The sequence below is a fragment of the Haemaphysalis longicornis genome, unplaced genomic scaffold (genome assembly GCF_048455015.1).
Source record: "Haemaphysalis longicornis isolate Haplotype H1 unplaced genomic scaffold, Haemaphysalis longicornis Haplotype H1 scaffold_7, whole genome shotgun sequence".
Taxonomy (NCBI): domain Eukaryota; kingdom Metazoa; phylum Arthropoda; class Arachnida; order Ixodida; family Ixodidae; genus Haemaphysalis; species Haemaphysalis longicornis.
In genome coordinates, this window is record NW_027526422.1 from 11,913,527 (window position 1) to 11,930,546 (window position 17,020).

At 46.5% G+C, this 17,020-nt stretch overlaps 1 protein-coding gene across 2 annotated transcripts in view; it reads right to left on the minus strand.

The window, feature by feature from the left end:
• The window catches only part of LOC144144520 (ubiquitin carboxyl-terminal hydrolase 48-like), a 98,528-nt gene that overhangs the window by 35,114 nt on the left and 46,394 nt on the right, over positions 1-17,020 (minus strand). Inside the window, exons 21-24 of one of the 2 annotated variants that reach the window (XM_077676005.1) lie at positions 9,275-9,444; positions 8,552-8,647; positions 7,453-7,562; positions 4,642-4,847 (exon numbers count right to left, since the gene is read on the minus strand). In XM_077676005.1, the coding sequence (XP_077532131.1) occupies positions 4,657-4,847; positions 7,453-7,562; positions 8,552-8,647; positions 9,275-9,444 (567 nt within the window). In that variant the 3' untranslated portion in view covers positions 4,642-4,656. Of the gene's footprint in view, positions 1-4,641; positions 4,848-7,452; positions 7,563-8,551; positions 8,648-9,274; positions 9,445-17,020 lie in introns of those variants that run through there. The other variant, XM_077676004.1, reaches the window with a different exon arrangement.

Genomic DNA, 17,020 nt, shown 5'->3' on the forward strand with positions numbered 1-17,020 from the left:
AAAAAGCAGCTGTCTTCTATTTCTTTCGTTGTTGTTGACCTGTATCAGATGAATGTTTTTTTCTCTGTGCCCAACGCATTAATTTTTCTGCACCGTCACAAATGTCTTATTAGTAGGTCTGGTGATGTTTGGGAGGCTCACAAAGATCGCGTGGATATTTTCTTCAGGCTATATGGCGTTTCCTTCTTCACAAATTGGCTTTCGTTATGGCTGCGTGCAAGAAGGTGCATATCCTCAGCGTGCGTTGCTTATTCACATACAAATACAATCGCAAGGTTTGTGCAAAGCCGCGACTGCCCCTGCAGAGCACTCGAAGGTGGCTTTTGTGTTGCGAATTTCTACCATAACCATCGTTATCATAACGAACTGACTCTCAACCCAAACAGTTATGATATGATTACGGTGTTGAAGACTTGCTATACTCGCTAACAAACGCAATAAATAGTATACTTGCATATATTACAAGAATTGAAACCGATTAATATTTATAAGCAGCTCTTTATTGTTTTGTAAAAATTCCAGGCGTAAACAACAAATCCTGGTCTACTCGGGATGACACTCTATGAATTGAAGAAAATTAATTGTACTCCCTTGTCCGGGACTGAGGACCCGGCCCACTTATCAGCTCGATTTCACTGCTAAAGTTTTCTCCCCCTCCTTCTCTTCTTGGGTGCAGTTTTCCTGTAGTGCATATCTGAATATTGGGAAGATATGGCTGTGAGAAATGTACCGAAATATCCCTTCATGTCTGAACAAGCATAGTGTTACCACATTTTTACCGTAGACATGACTCGTTTTGCTCAATAAACCTCCATACTGGTTACAAGCCTGGTATAAAAGCATCACGCGCCTATGAACACAGATGGTCATTAGGAACTCAACCGACATTTTCTTGCACTTCATAGTGCACATCGGCATACCTTCATGCCATAACAACATAAAGTGATGTGATATAATACTTTCGAGCGTTCGGCAAGGTTGCGACAACTGTTTTACGAATACCGGGAATCGGCACCACCAAAGCCGACAGCCCCGAAGGCCTGGAATTTGTTTTGGTCATGTATTTTCGCTGTTGTCGGTTGCTAGAAGCTGGCTGTTCCCTTTTAGGGGCGAAGCTCCTTATGGCGTGGGTCTGTCCATCCTCGACGTATGTATGTAGCCACCTCTAGTTTAGTTCTTGGATTGTTTACTAGATGGCGGTACTTGTATATGATGAAAAGATGCGCTTGGATTGTTTACTAGATGGCGTGGCTACCTCTAGTTTAGTTCTTGGATTGTTTACTAGATGGCGGGGAGCGTTGTAATAAAATCCGTTCGCTGTTGGCGCACGCTCGGAGTCGCCCCATGGATAAGGCTGCAGATGTGCGAGTCCGCGAGGCAGAAGCGCTCTGTGAAGCTGCGCGACGCCGCCGCCAAGATCCCAGCGTTCGAGAACGAGAGGCCCAAGCGTCACGGCAGCGGCGCGAGGACCCTGCCGTACGCGAAGCGGCACGGATGCGGCGCGAAGAGGATCTCCAAAACGTCAGAGAACGGGAAGCGGCGAGAAAGCGCGCGTATCGGCAGGCAGACCCCGATGCAGTGAGAGCTCGTGAGGCGTCTGCAAAACGCATCAGGCGAGCTCAGCCCCAAGGTGCTGACGCGCGGTTTAAGCGAGACTTTCTAGACGTTACGTTCGGACACAGATGTAGTGGGCGAACTTTCACTGAAGAGTCACGGTTTTACCGATGATTTCCCCTCAGGAGCTTCCCCCACTCATCATCATTCACCCCGTGGATATGCTGTGAATTTTTTTTGGAAAGATTGCTTAATACAGAATCTGACGCCGAATTCCGACTTTTCGCGCTACGCACCGGGCCGGCTTTGCAAGGAATGGGGTGATGCCGGCAATGTTTCTTCCGTAGCGATACCCAAAACAATACTTTAACTCACGCCTTGAGCTATTCTATGTGATTTTAGGCCTATTATTGCGATAAAAAGTTAAGCACACGCAAAACCAGGTGCGGAGAAGCATCAGATGTCAACCGAACGCAAAGGAACAGCAGGGAGACCGAGCCCGAGTGAAGCAGACGACAAATGCCAGAATCCCTAAGCCGACGTCACGGAGGCGCGCTTCGCAGCGCCGCCCGTGGTCGCGCTCACCGCCAATACAATTTTGAAAACCAATGCACGTGTGCGCGCAAAACAGAACAGTGATGGCTGCGGCCATTTCGGATGTTGGCAAAGCGTTGCTCACTAGGTTTTGTGCACAGCACTGCAACGAGGTGCCCCTGTCTGGCAAAGTTGATCAACAAAAGACGCTGGACTTCACTTGCGTTATGGGTGTCGAGGCCAAAGACAAAAAACGTGTAGAGAAGGCAAACTGCGAGGTGTTTGGGTACGTTTGGCGCAATTCAGCCGTTCTTAGGTGCGCACGACGACTACACTTACCGGGTGTGCGAGATATCTGAGAACGCTATTCCTTCTCGCCATAGACACCAGCAGCCTCATCACATATATATCTAGGCGTACGGCTTCTTGTTAGTCGACCCCTTATCATTCATAATGCGCAGTTTGTTCAAAGATGGAAGTGCACAAGTTGAAGCAGGAAATGAAACGCCAGGCAGTCCTCGTCACCTTGGCTGCACACCACAGCAACTTGGAAATCGCCACCTTTCTGAACCTAGCGAAATCTTTCGTTTACAAGGTGCGGACCGAGTTGATGTGTTGTGGTGGTAATGTGACATCTGTGGCGAAAAGGAAAAAACACGGTCAGCGGTTATACATCGTCAAAACCCCTTAATTTCTCCGGCGGTGGTGTTATCCGTTGTTCGCAATGAGGGTGACATCATGCCGCCACACATTTTTTTACAGGACTCCGCGTTAATGCTGCCCGTTACGTGGATGTGCTTGCCACTGTTGTAAAGCCATAGAGAGGGTTTCTAAAGGAAGATGTCTTTTAGCAAGATTTGGCTTCTGTACGCACCGCCTACATCACCCAATAGTGGCATGGCTGACAACTTCTGTGACCCCGTTACTCCCAACTTGTGGCCTCCTAGTTCTCCAGATTTAAATCTGCTCGACTACTATGTCTGGGGCGTTGTTGGGAGAGAGGCTAAAGAAGGGCCGCATAATACAAAAGAGTCGCTGAAGGCCGCCATTGCTCACTCAATGGCCAACATCTCTAAGAAGCACCTGACCCATGCATGCAGCCATTTGCGAAGCCGAATCGAATCGCTTATTGCTGCCGATGACGGATTAATTGAGTAGTTATGGAAATAAACCATAAGAGAAGTACTTCACAAAATTTGGTAAAAATAAGTCTGTTTTTGCTAAAGACATCATGCTGTGCCTGACGCCATCGTTCTGTTCTCAAATACCCTGCACACCCGGTAAACCTCGTTATAACGTAGCTGGATATAACAAAATAATGGATTTAACGAAGCAAATAAAATTCCCCTTGAAATCCCCATAGAGAACAATGCATTTAAACCTTATTGTAACGAAGTAAAATTGGCCTGTCAATGGATATAACGAACTTTAGTCCTCCCCACCCCCCCATCCCCACAATAAAAAAGAAAACCCAACCACGGTGCATGAGTACTCTGTAGAGTTCAACTCTCATTCGGCGCACCTGTTTTGAAATTACTGCGTCAACCTCACGACCATGCGCCGCCACGCCATGCGCGGCCGAGCGAGCCTGCTTCCTCACTCTGCCAGCGGGGCAGTCAGTCAGAAGCGGCAAGTCAGACGGCAGTCAGAAAAGGCGCAAGGTGGTTTCCCTCAACATCAATGCCGACGCGGTAAACGACGCAGGAGCTTACCGACGATGCTATTGTCGCAGATATTACTGGACAAACCAATGCAAGCGACGACGAAGACGCCATAGTCTCCTGTACACACACGTCCGCTGTGCCAATGTCGTCGCAGGCACTCAATGCGATTGACCGTCCACATCATTTTTTTGGCGCCCATGGCGACGGCATAAACGGCATTAACACGGTACGGTGGCTACCACTGAAAAGGAAGTCTTGCGCTCGTGATGTCCAAAACAAAGGAGCATTACGGGCGTTTTGCCAGCTATGTCTAGCGAACAATAAAAAAGTGGTGTGCGCATTGAGCAAGCAAAATATTTGTGTTCTATTCAATTTCCGTTGCATTCAAGGTAGCGTAGCGGTACACTGGTTTGCAAGGCAGTTTCCTTCTTCGCATGCTTATAGTTGTGCACCCAACTGATCATACATTTCAGCAAGCTGCTGTAATTGATATAACGAAATAACGGATATAACGAAGTAATTACGGCTCCCTTTCAACTTCATTAAAACGAGGTTTGAGTGCAGTAATAAATTACAGTAGAATCTCGATGATACGAATCTCGCCGGACCGCGAAAATTATTCGTATCATCCGAAATTCATATGAACCAACGCAGACCAAAAAAAAATTGAGCACTAAAAAAGTTTTCATTTATTTCTTGTCTCACTTTCGCATGAAGAAATGCGTGATTTTCTTCTGCTTTTTTTAAAGCTCCATGTCACCGAGCAGTCCTTTTTTGGGCACGTAAAACTTCGCACTGGTCTCCTGACTCGCGGTGCCCAAGCTCACTACACGTTGCAACAGTCAAGGCGTGAATTGCATGGCGCACTTTTGCACGTGCGGGTTGGTGTTGCGCGTGCGATCTTTTAAAGCCCATGGCGACTTCTGCCTTGGTCAGAAAATAATGTGCGATGGGCGCAGAAGTGGGAGGAGCCTGACGACGTGGGAGGAGCCTCGAGCGCACCGCACCACTTCGTGGCCAAATCTGCCGCCATGTTGCCGCTGCAGGCCGTGCTGCGCGCAGCATGCGGGTGGTTCCGCAGCGACGTCAGCATGCCTGTGGAGCGCGCAGCGCGTTTTCACGAGCAGAAAACAACAGCCCCGCCGCTCCTGGAGAAAGAGCTCAAGAAGAGATCCCGTACATCGCTGTCGCTTGCTCGCTCGGAGGTCAGTTGCCTCGCCGGCCCATTCGTATCATCCACCCAGCTGCGCAGGTCCGTTCTTAACAGCCGAAATTTTGCCTATTGCCAATAATTAAATTTCGCCAGGACTTCTCAGAAATTTGCATCATCCCGAAATTCGTGTCATCCAAAATCGTATCATTGAGATTCCACGGTACTTTGCAATTATTACTTTGCAAGCCTTACCTAGAGGTAAGGCTTGGTAAGGTAAGGTAAAGCTGTGAGGTAAAGGTAAAGCTGTGAATTCGCTACCAGGTTAGGCTTGCAAGGCAATATAACCGACTTTTGGAAATTAATATTCGGTTTGCGGGCGATTTTCCTGTTGTTTGTGTTTCACTCTCACGGCAACAAAATTCTCGCAACAGTAAATTTTTATGCTTTCCCCAACGGTTTCATTATTGCGGGATTTGACTGTAGTATGAACGAACCAAAAGGTGAAAGAACCTAACGATCGCTTGGGGGAAAAAAAATGGTAGAATTACATACTAAGAGGACTGCCAGACAAACTGGTACTCAACTATTTGTTTGGAGCAAAAGAAAGCACCTTAGTGTGGCTGAATGACTATTGTGCCTCTAAGCCTTTTGTACTCTACGTGTTCTCCAAAAGCCCGATCCAAGTAGACTCCTTGGACCCTAAATCAATGCTTCCATTACTACGGTGGTGTCCACAAAATCAAGCACTTCATTGTATTCAGCATATGGTCGAGCCCCCTTATAACGATACTGTGTACAACAATATATCGGATATAACAATGAACAACTATGGCGCCGGCCACTTTTGTATGCGTTCTATGGTAGAATAAACCGCTTATTGCAATGATCCAATGTCGTGCTGTTGGCTATAACGATTGAATCAGTTACAGCAAGCAGCATCAAATAAAAAAAAAGCCCCAGTTACATTGAAAATGTGAGCTGCCGCTGGCTCCTTGTGCCGTCGGCTGCCTGCGTAAGCTGCCCTGTGCAGCTCGCGTACCTTCAATCCCTCAGAAACAAGTTGACTAGTTGCCTAATTGACGAGTTGCACCGCTTACTAGGAAGTGAAAAGAGGGCAGTTTTCCTTCTGAACACTTCGGCCTCGTCCCCAAGCCCGCTTGTACCGTTCGCTCGCACATTTGCCTGTTGTGTGCGCACAGCTTTGAGTTTGACCAGGTAGCTCTTCAACTGCCTCTGTTTCTTTGCAGAAGGGACATCAGGGCTGATGTTTTGGAAACGTCCGAGTGCCTCACTGAAGAGGTGATCGTTGTGCGGATACGTGCTACAGTGATAGTGAGGGCTCTGACAATGCAGTTGAGCAGCCCATTGAGCTAGTGTCTCCACAGAAGGTCCAACGCATGATGGAGTTTCTCAGGGAGTTTGTTTTTGCCGAGGACCTTTCGCTCAGATATGTGGAGCACCCCTAGATGCTTAAAATGTGCACCAGCTTTGCGTGAGGCTAGCAATGCTGACCGACTATGGCTTCTTTACTGTAAATATGTAGTAGTATGACCTTGCTTGCATGGGAATAAAATGTTTTGGTCTCTGTTCTGTCTTTTTTTTCACAACTTGCATTTAACGATTATCGGTTATAACAATAGAATTTCCTTGGAACTAAGACATTGTTAGAAGTGGACTAGACTGCATTCCATGACCAGAGGTTTGTTACATTCCGTGTATTTCTGAATTACATGGTTGATGCAATGACTGTGATTCACTAATGAGTAGCTTTTCCAAAATCCACCCCGTTCGCTCGGTTGCTGGAAACCTAACCTCACCTATCAGGTTACCTAACTAGAACCTTTGAAATAGAGAATAGTAACTGTTTTTGTAAATTAGGATTGTTGGTGTTTCTCCAGGCTACTGGTACCTTTACAGTGCTGAGACACCTTTGGAATAATTTTGAAAGCTTTCCTAGTGCAGTACTCGTTCCACCCTTTACTGGATCCATGGTAATTCCGTCACGTCCTCCAACTTTCCCTCTATTCCCCATTCAGCATCAGGCCAGGAAACAGTGCTTAAAGGACTAGCTTGGTACACAAGGTTCCACCAGTAACCAAAGAAGAGGTGAAGGAGGAGGAAACAATAACTGTGGGTCCAGTAAGCATGGAGGAGATACTCTATTAGGCCATAATCATTTTGGTGCAGACACGAAAACAGCTCATGAAAAGTTTTTCAAAGCCTCATGAACCAGGCTGTGGCCCTTGGCGTGCAAACAATGCAACTGTTTTCACCCCTGCACTTTTCTAATGAGCTACTTCTGTCTGGTCATCGATCTATTCTCGAATTCCGTCACCAGCCCTTCAAAATACGCAACTCCTACCATTTTAAGCTGAGAAAAACACGTTATTTCGTACACAGCTATATGATATAGTACCCTAATTCTCACAGTACACCCACAATGCCCAACACGCCTCCACGCTGTGCTGCATTTCAGAGCTGCCTGTTTACATGTGAGCGTTAAGTGTGGCCCAGTGTCTAGATGCACGAAAAACCACAGTCCCTCACCTGGATCCGTGGTGAGCTGATCCCCTTCTCCGGGCAGTACTCGGATGCATAGGTCGGCTGAGAAGAGGGAAGTGAGCATTTCCCACTCTGCTGGCCACACGACAACCACCCTGAAAGTGCAAAGGGCACACATGAACAACTCCCCACTGCCATCAAGGGCCAAGCTGACTACAGGCCTGAGGGCGCACTGAACATACAGGGTGGTGCGACGATAATTGGAACACTTTAAAAATTTTTCCTGAGTGAACCGCCGCCCTGTTCACGCTCATACTTCACACAAAGGTCGCATTTTGTGGTCTACGTATTTTGTTTGACACCGAGAACAACGATGGCACTTACTTGTTTATTCTGAAAATACCTAAAAACGATTTTCGCCTATGGGAAAGTGGCAGCTGATTTGGACATGCGAGCCAGCGCAAGTTGATGTTAGAACGACGGCGCCACCTGGGGTGTATGCAGAGCGAAATGCACGTGTGGAAATCACGGTAGGAAGGAGCCAAATGGTGCAGCAGATTATTAGAAAATCTAGGAAGGAGCCAAATGAGCTAGCAGACAATCAGAAAACCCGCTTTCACATTTTCTGATCGTCTGTTGCACCATTTGGCTCCTTCCTACCATGATTCCCACACGTGCGTTTTGCTCTGCATACTCCAGGTGGCGCCATCGTTCCAAGATCAACTTGAGCTGGCTCGCACATCCAAATCAGCCGCCATTTTCCCATAGGTGAAAATCGTTTTTATTTATTTTCAGAATAAACAGGTAAGCACCGTCATTGTTCCCGGTGTCAAACAAAATAGACCACAAAATGCGACCCTCGTGTGAAGTTTGAGCACAAACAAAGCGGCGGTTCACTCAGGGAAAAAATTTAAAAGTGTTCCAATCATCGTCGCACCACCCTGTACATGCTTTTCGAGTAATGAATAGTGGGCCATTTCTGCATGTCCCATAATGGGTATTGGATTGAAATCCCTGAGGCAGTTTAACACACCCGTTTCCAAGCGCTCAATGGCCCTTGTGCCGAACTGAACAGGACTTGGCAATAGCCTTTGTTACTCAGTGATCCACGCTGTTCTGGAAGTTCCTGCAGAAAGACTCGTACCTGTCTTCGTCGTCAGGCAAGTTCACCAACAGGTTGTGGGAACAGAGCAGCTCAGTATTCGTGATGCTGGTGGGGCGCTCCTTGTTTAGGGGACACCTGTTGAAGAAAAAAAAAAAAAAAAACATGGCAGAAACTAAATTACCTTATTCTCATCATGTGTTGCCAACATAAACCACAAATCAGCCTGTACAAACTAACGGTAACTCATAACAGGGCTGCCCAAAGTAAGCTTGCCTGAACAGTCCCTAAATTCACGAGTCATTCCTTGCTTTCTCTAGCCTATTTTTCGTTAATGTTGCAAACAGGCACGTCGCCAACAGGGCAGGCTGCTTTTCCTCTGTGCAACCACAGCTTGTTGCTGTCTGTCACGAGTTATTGCAGGATCAAGAAAGGCCAATCTGGACTGACCACAGACAAAGGTAGAAAGCTGAACCAGTTGGTTCATAGTCTTTGAAGTGGGAACCAGTGTTAAGACGCTACACAAGGGAAGAATACAGACACGGACGGGTATTCTCCCCTTGTGTAGCATCTTAACACTTGGTTCCCACTTCAAAGACCACAGACAGCCCTGCTGCCTCCCCTACAGGTGCCTACGGCCTCACACAACCACGACTAACACGCTGCACTTCTGGAGACTCGATGAGCTGTCGCCAAGTGAAGTAATCGCCAAACCTTTGCTTTCATGGCACAAGCAAACAGAGAATGTGGGAGAGGGCCCCCCACCTGAGGAAGTGCTTCCACTGGGTGAGGAAGGGCCGGGCCAGCAGGATGGTGGGGCTCTCGTGAGGGTCGGGCCGGTTGCGCTCCTGCAACAGCTCGGCAAAGTCGTGCCGCTCCTTGGCCGCCTGCTGCTTCAGCTGGCGCTGGGCGGCACTGTCTTCCTCCAGGTGGGCCTGGCAGGGAGGGCAGGAGGGAGGGAATGCTCAGCTCACACCACGTGCACACCTCTGAGGTGCACACACCTGACCCACATCTACCAACACGCATGATATGAAAGCAGGAATCGTGGAACCCTGCCACAATATCAAAAGTTTTATACAGCATGACGTTAGGTAGCACTTGCACAACATGTGCACTCTGATGCAGCAGAAAGTCACCTTTACCACTCAGCTCACCACTTCCAAGTTTATGATAATACCTGGACCCAGCGGCATTCACAGGCATCTTACTCTCATGGAGCCACTTTTATGTGCCAAGGCAGCATGCGTGGTGTTGTCACTTTAAAACAAAGCTTACACTGCATATCTCAGCCCATCGAATGTGACAGAGTGCATTTACGTCGAGGAGAGAGACGGAGAGAGTAAAGTTTATTTTGCAAAAAAAGGGGTGGGGGTGGGGGGAGGGGAGCACATGGTCGGATTCCTCATTTCAGGATCCCGTTGGAGCTTGCTGTCTTCTCTGCACCTTCCACCAGCCAAAGCTGAGTTTTGCTGCTGGAGCTGGCCAGTATCTCTCCCACTGCTCATGGGAAGGGCTGGGGACTGGGCGAATATTTGGATTTTTCTGGCAGGCCCACACCATGTGGTAGATCGTACAGACCTCACCGCAGTGTGAGCAGGTGGTGCTGTAGAGGCTGGAATTGATGGCACGAAGTTTAGATAGGTGTGGGAACACGTTTGTCTGCAAAAGCCTGAGGTTATGCTCCTGTTCCTTGGTGAGTGGCGGATGGGCAGGAGGATACTGTTGCCTACTCAGCTTGTAGTGCTGTGTAATGCTTTGGCATGTTACTATACTCGGGGACAACTTTCTGTGGCAATGCAGTCAAGGCTACAGAGCCGGACCACGCCTTTTCACTGCGCACCTGGAAGTAGTTCAACAAAAATAATTGGCCGGCGGTAACCTTGGCAATTCAAGAATATTTAGTCCTTAAGGGGGGACGTGGCTTTCAAAATCAACTTTTTTATTTCTTTGTGGATTTTGATGAAAATTGGCACATCAACTGGAAATGCTTCTGTTAGAACACCATAAAAATTTCAAGGTAATATTTTGATAACTTTTTAATTTATTAAATTTTCTTTCTGTTCCGCTTGTACCGAGCTTGAGTGGCTTATAAAACATGATAGAAAACTTGTTCGAAGTGCTTTGCATTCCCAAATGAATGGGCGAGGTCGTGACAGTTTTAGAATTTTTTTTTACAACACAATGTTTTTTAGTTTTCATTTTTTTAGAGGTTAATGTGTAACAGGCATGTCAACTGTGAACGATTATTTGATTTAAAAAATCACAAAAAACAAATCTGGAAAACCAAAAGTGTCACGACCTGAACAGTTCATCAAGGAATGTAATGCAAGAAACGGAATCAAAATAGACCCAGCGGTCACGAAGAAATCCCTGGAACAAGCGACACAGATGGCAAAAAAAACTGTTTTGAGAAAACGGCTTCCGAAGTTGCAACATAGGTTTCACATATCAAAAGTCGTCACGGTTGTAGCATTTCATGTCCTTTTGAACATGGGGCTTCTGGAAGGCCTTGCCTTGAAATTGGAGTGCCTTTTACAGCCTTTCTCTTTCCACAAAACATAATTTTCAGCTCCTCTGTGAACAGTACATAGCCCAGTTAGCAGACCAAACGGAGGGAGAGATGGCTTTCAATGGGCTTTCAATGCAAAGTAGGTTAGCTGGTTGGCAGTATCGCACGGGACAACTTCCCTTTGCAGTGTTGTCCCCATGGCAACAAGTGAAGCGTTTTTTTTACTTAAATTTGAAAATTTCTGGCGTCTTTTATGTTTTAATTTTTATTACTTTGCCTGGCGCAGCAATTCAGTACTCATACGTGCAGGTGTTCATTGCCAGTTTGCATACCTGCCAGTTTGCATACCATAAGGGTGCAAATGAACTACTTTGAAGCTTGGTATAATACTGTGCATAACTCCAACTTTGATGGAAGGGGTTTTTTTTCACTACTTTTGACGGCATCCAACATTTCTCGCAGCACAGTCAGTATGCCCTAAGCCATGATTATATGCATTGGTGTCAGTCATTTCCCTACAAAAATCACTGTTAAATACTGCGACAGTAAGGTAAATTTTCAACGCAGAGAACATATTTTTGTTCCTATATTCCTAAATCAAACCTGTTTGCATGATTATTAGAAGCGCACGGGAAACGTTGCGCAAGAAAGGCAATATATGGCTCGCGCGCATCGCAGCGCACGCTTACCGCGACATATCGTACTTTGATTATCCCTGAAATGGCTTGTCAGGTCGCTTTTAAGATTAAATCTAACGTCGCAGGCATTAATTACAACTACGAGCGTTCAATTGTAACCGGTTGCGCAGACATGTGATGCTGCAATGCGCGTCGGCTATGCCGTGCGCGCCGCAGCGTGTGACGCGTCGACCGTTTCTTTCCCAAGGCTAGCGAGCCCACAATCAAATCACAGCAATAACTAAGCGTGTAAACATCGCAAATCCGACTAAAAGTTCACTTCACGAACCGCTATCGCAAGCGCGCACACCGCGTCACCCTCCGGGGTCTGGCGACGGTAGAGTCACGCGCCCCATGAAGCGTTCGATGACCTCCGCCTTTAGAGCCACACAACTTCCCGTAATCTGGCTCGTGATCTCAGGCATTCCTATCGCGATAACGTCCGTGCTGAATACCACCGATTGAATAGAAACTTGGCCGAGCGAAGCACCGAAAATGAACTCAAACCGCACACTACGCAGATCTCGCGGCCGCCATCTTGCATTGCGCCGCGACACCCAATCAGGAGGGCCGTCTTGGCGCGGCCCGACCGGAGGACGAATAGCGCTTCAGCATCTATTTCTAGCTTCGTTTGTGCGTCATTTCTTTTCTGCTGTTCGTGCGTTTGTGAATGAACGAAGATAAAAGAGACGAGGGGAACCGGAAAGATGAACGCTCGGCCGATCTAACGATATCAAAATGGCCGCGCCCGATGGCACCGTTGCGGAGATACAGCGCTCCGAAAATCGCCGTTTTTTCGCCCTTTTGCGCTGATAGTTTATCACCGCGCCTGGCAAAACTATTTTTTTATGCCACTTTGCGACGCTTTTCAGCGGAAAAACTTCGCAGACATACAGATTAGGAAACATAGAAGCCGAATATGTGGATTTCAAAAAAAAAAAACGATGTTTTGGTCATTTTTCTGAAGTTGAAAGCCGCGTCCCCCTTAAGTTTTAGACTTGCATTGATAATGCCACTAAATTGCTAGGCAGAATATATGAAACAGAGATCATTTTTTTTTACATTTTCGGATATTTTTGGTTGCGGCTGTCGCCGCTGGCGTCGCAACGGTTCCCTCCCGGGGGGGGGGGGGGGGGAGAGAGAGAGAGAGAGAGAGAGAGAGAGAGAGAGAGAGAGAGAGAGAGAGAGAGAGAGAGAGAGAGAGAGAGAAAAAAGAAGAAGAAGAAAAGAAAAACATGGTGTTTTTGTTGACGGCTTTCAGCAGCTCGCCACTTCATTCTCCCATAGGATTTGTAAAGCTTCGCTGTCTAAACAAACGAAGCAAGTGGTTTGCAAAGTATACGCCCAAGTCAGACTGATGCAACCGGGACTTTCCACCGTTTTCGCAATCCGTTCGGTTAGCCAGTTTCCCAGCGTAAGCGAGCATGTGCGTAAGCATGTGTGCATGCTGCTCTTTCGGTATACCACGACCGCGCTATGTAAGTACGCCGCATATGCCGGCGGTGCTGCCTAGTAGAAGAGTTTACAGATCGGTGCATTCCGTCAAAACTGCAGCGTTTACAAAATTCACTTCTTATCTGAACGATACAGAGTGCACAGTCGGTCTCCAGTTCACAGCCGCTCGGGCCGTGTCCAGTCAAAGCGTTGGCCTGTGTTTACAAACAAATGAAGCATGTGGAAGGAGACACTAATGTCGCTGCATGCTTGGTGATCGTGGTTCAGCGCACTCAACTACGGAGCTTATGCGAAGAAATGAACTGTATCAAATGCGTATCGGTCACGCCAAAATTGAAACCGAAACTAGTTTATTGGGAACTACTTTGCGTAGTAACACAGATCAGTTAGCTTCCTCCTCCCCCTCCCTCCGTAGCTTTCGCTCCATTGCCACAGAAAATTGTCCCCGAGTATAGGGGATGAGCAGCTTGAAGCCAGTCGTCGCGCGGTGCCCGGTAGGCTAATTCTCAGCTGTTGTGTGGGCCATGACATTTCCGCGAAGGGACGAGTGGGCAGGGGCCCAAACCAGACGGATCTTGTGTTGAGGGGGTCGCTGAAGCAGGATTTTTGCAGTTGGTCTTGATATTCTTCCGCGTAGGTAGCTTTGGCAAGCTGCTTGAGAGTCAGTAATGATTGTACCGGCTGAGGTGTGGGCAATGGCAAGAGCAATGGCTGCTTCTTCTGCTTGGGTAGTGTTGAATCCAGTAAGTGCGACACTGGCGACGTGCTCGGTGCATGTGGTGATGACAGCTGTCATGTATCCATGCGAGCGTAGTCCGCAGCGTCCGTGTACACAGTTTTGTAGTTTGATCCGTGGATTATATCTAATGCCTGTGCTATCGCCGCACGTCTTCCTTGGTGCAACTGAGGGTGCATATTCCGTGGAATGGGAGCCACATAAGATGCTTTGCCTTATGGCTGTGAGTATGTCCATGGAACAATTGCCTTGTTCTTCTGGGGTATTGTATCCCCGGCGACAAAGCAGTTGGCGTCCTGTTCTTGTGGTCACTAGACGGTGGACCTTCTTTACCATACGGCTTTGTCGGTGGGCACAATGCAGTGGTTTGCCACTTGCATCATACACGGCCATTCTTGAACACCAGCCTGCTTTCAACCAGGGTGTAACTGGGTGAAGCACATCCAACATAATATCCCATTCCAGGCTTTAACTGGCCCGTGAAGGCCCAACTATGCTTACTGTTATGGGACACTAGCCAAGGAAATCCTTCCACATTTAAATCTCGTGTTTAGCGGTTCCAGCTAGGTGATCCACGGTCAATCTGACGGTGCTTGGAATCAGACTACTTTGCATCCTCATGCTAAATGTCACAATTAATATTTCTGAACAGTATTACAGTATGCTGCCAACAAGGGGGGGGGGGGGCACAGACCCTGCCAAGTTACTTCTGAATGGCTTTTTCTTTGCGCTCCTAGCATATGTACCAGCGAATGATTAAATCAAGATTTGACTTGAATGAACTCCAGATATTCTGCTATATGTGACAAGCCCTCTGTTAGTAGGTATTGATGACAAAAAAACTTGCCCGCTGACATATGAACTGAACACACAAGAAGTACTGCAAAAACATACCCATCTTACTTTGCCTACATATGCAGGGTCAATGCAAAATACATGCTCAGCCCAGAAAGCTTGCAGGTACAGTCCAACCCACTTTTAACAATACTGGTTATAACAATATATTGGATATATATAAATGAACAGTTGCGGCACCATCAACTTTTCTGTATGTTGTATGGTAAAATAAACTGCTTGTTACAATGGTCATTTTCCTTACTATTGGTTACAACTATTGAGCCTGACAGTATGAGCCTCTGTAAAGTATAATATCTGGAGATCTGTGAGAGATCATGGGTGCACTGTGTGCGACTAGGCATGACGTTAAGCATGAAATAAGTTGCGGCATCTTTTATCTTTCCAACAGCCAGAAAAAGCTGGTGCCTTTATGTATCCCTGAAGGAAGAGACCTGCTGACTGCCCCTCTTATCTCCTGCTGTCAGCTGAACCAGAAAACAAAAATGGCAGGGGGCACCTCTTCAACACTGTCTAGATTAAAATCAAGCTACAGCAGGGTGAAGGCTACTCGCAATTGTCAATATTAAAAAAAAGGACGAAAACAATACCACTTTAGTAACATGTAATCTGCTAATCATTGGAAAGAAAGAAAGATCACGGACTCGATGCAGAGACTTCCTCCTTTGTGAAGGACGGTGGTCTTTCCTAGGGGCCCAATGGATTCGGTTGGCAAACACATGGCTACGTCTGGGTGGTTGGCCATTTTCGTTTCGTAATAGGTATTGGGTGAAAACCACCAAATGCTTACACAGAGTTAGTACAGGCTTCAAAAGCAAAAATTCAAGGGTTTTCAAGGACTTTCAAGGACCAGAAAACACATTTTCAAGGTCCCCATCTTATGTTTTATCTGGGATTATTTATAACTTTTTTAACACAATGCCAAATTTTGACATTGCCTTATACCTAAGAACATTAATGCACATTTAGATAGGCACTATGGGTTCATGAATGCTCCCCGAGCTTTATTTTTTATTTCATAGTTTGTATTAGGGGTTTTTCTTTTTTCTTGGTGTTTTGCTGAGGCTGTTTGATTTCAAAGCTTCGTTAATGTTGCCTGCATCTCCTGCTTTGTCAGCAAGAGTATCGGCTGAAATTAACTCAGCAAGTGTTGCTGCAAGGCAAGGCAGGATCAACTATGTACACGTCCACCATTTGCACGTAAAAGCAAACGCAGATGGAGCGTATGAGGCACAGCAAACATGCAATGAAAGGCCTTCCACAGACTAGATGGAACATGCAAGATAGAGAAAAGAAGCCGGCTTTCACGGGATTGTATCGTGACATGAATTCTATTGAGGAGTGCTGCTCCCAATGTTGCCTCGTAATAATGAGAATCCACAACTCGTAATTTCACGCAATACACTGAAACTTGATTGTTACAATGTTTCTTTACATTTTTAACACCTGAAATTCACGACAAACACTTTAAATTCTTGTGAAAAGATAGGGCCATGGGTTCTCTACGGAAAAATCAAGGGTTTTCAAGGACGCTTTAAAAATTCCAGGACTTTCCAGGCCTTGACATTCACACTTCTAAATTCAAGGGTTTTCAATGTTTTCAAAGACCTGTGCGAACCTTGTTACAAAAGTAACATTTTCTGCCCAACGCGGTTATAACAATTACTGGTTAAACAATGACTTTTTGGTGGCACTTTAATATTGTCATAAGTGGTTTAGACTGTATGTGTGAATCCAACGTTGCACCACAAGTGAAAATCTTTGTCTTCCCTTCTGCGTACCTTCCAAATCCCGAAGCTACAAGAGCATTGAAAGGCAGGACCATGGTGTATCGCATGCATCACCCTTCCCAAAAGAAAAATCGATGCCGAAGGACCCAAAGCTCTTTGAAATTTCACCTACCGTATTTTTGCATGTATAACCCACACCAAAAATGAGAAAATTTCAGTGGCAAAATGGGTGTGCAGATAATACGCGGGGTTTTTCCTTCAGTGCAGCTTCACGGCAATGCGTGTTGTGCCATGAAGCTCCTACGCAATAGAACTGACTAAGTTTTCCATGACAGCAATTGTGCAAAACATACAAGGACAAGGAAAAAAAAAAGAAACAAGGGCAGGCGCATTCTAACTGAATTTTATTAGTGAATTGTAACTTTTGACTTGCAGGCAGTGCATTCTACTTGCTAAATATACGCTTTTTCTGTCTACATAGTGTGTGATGCGTTGCTTGAGCAGTAGCTTTGGTGCAGCATTTCCTGTGTCAAATGTGCGGGCTAT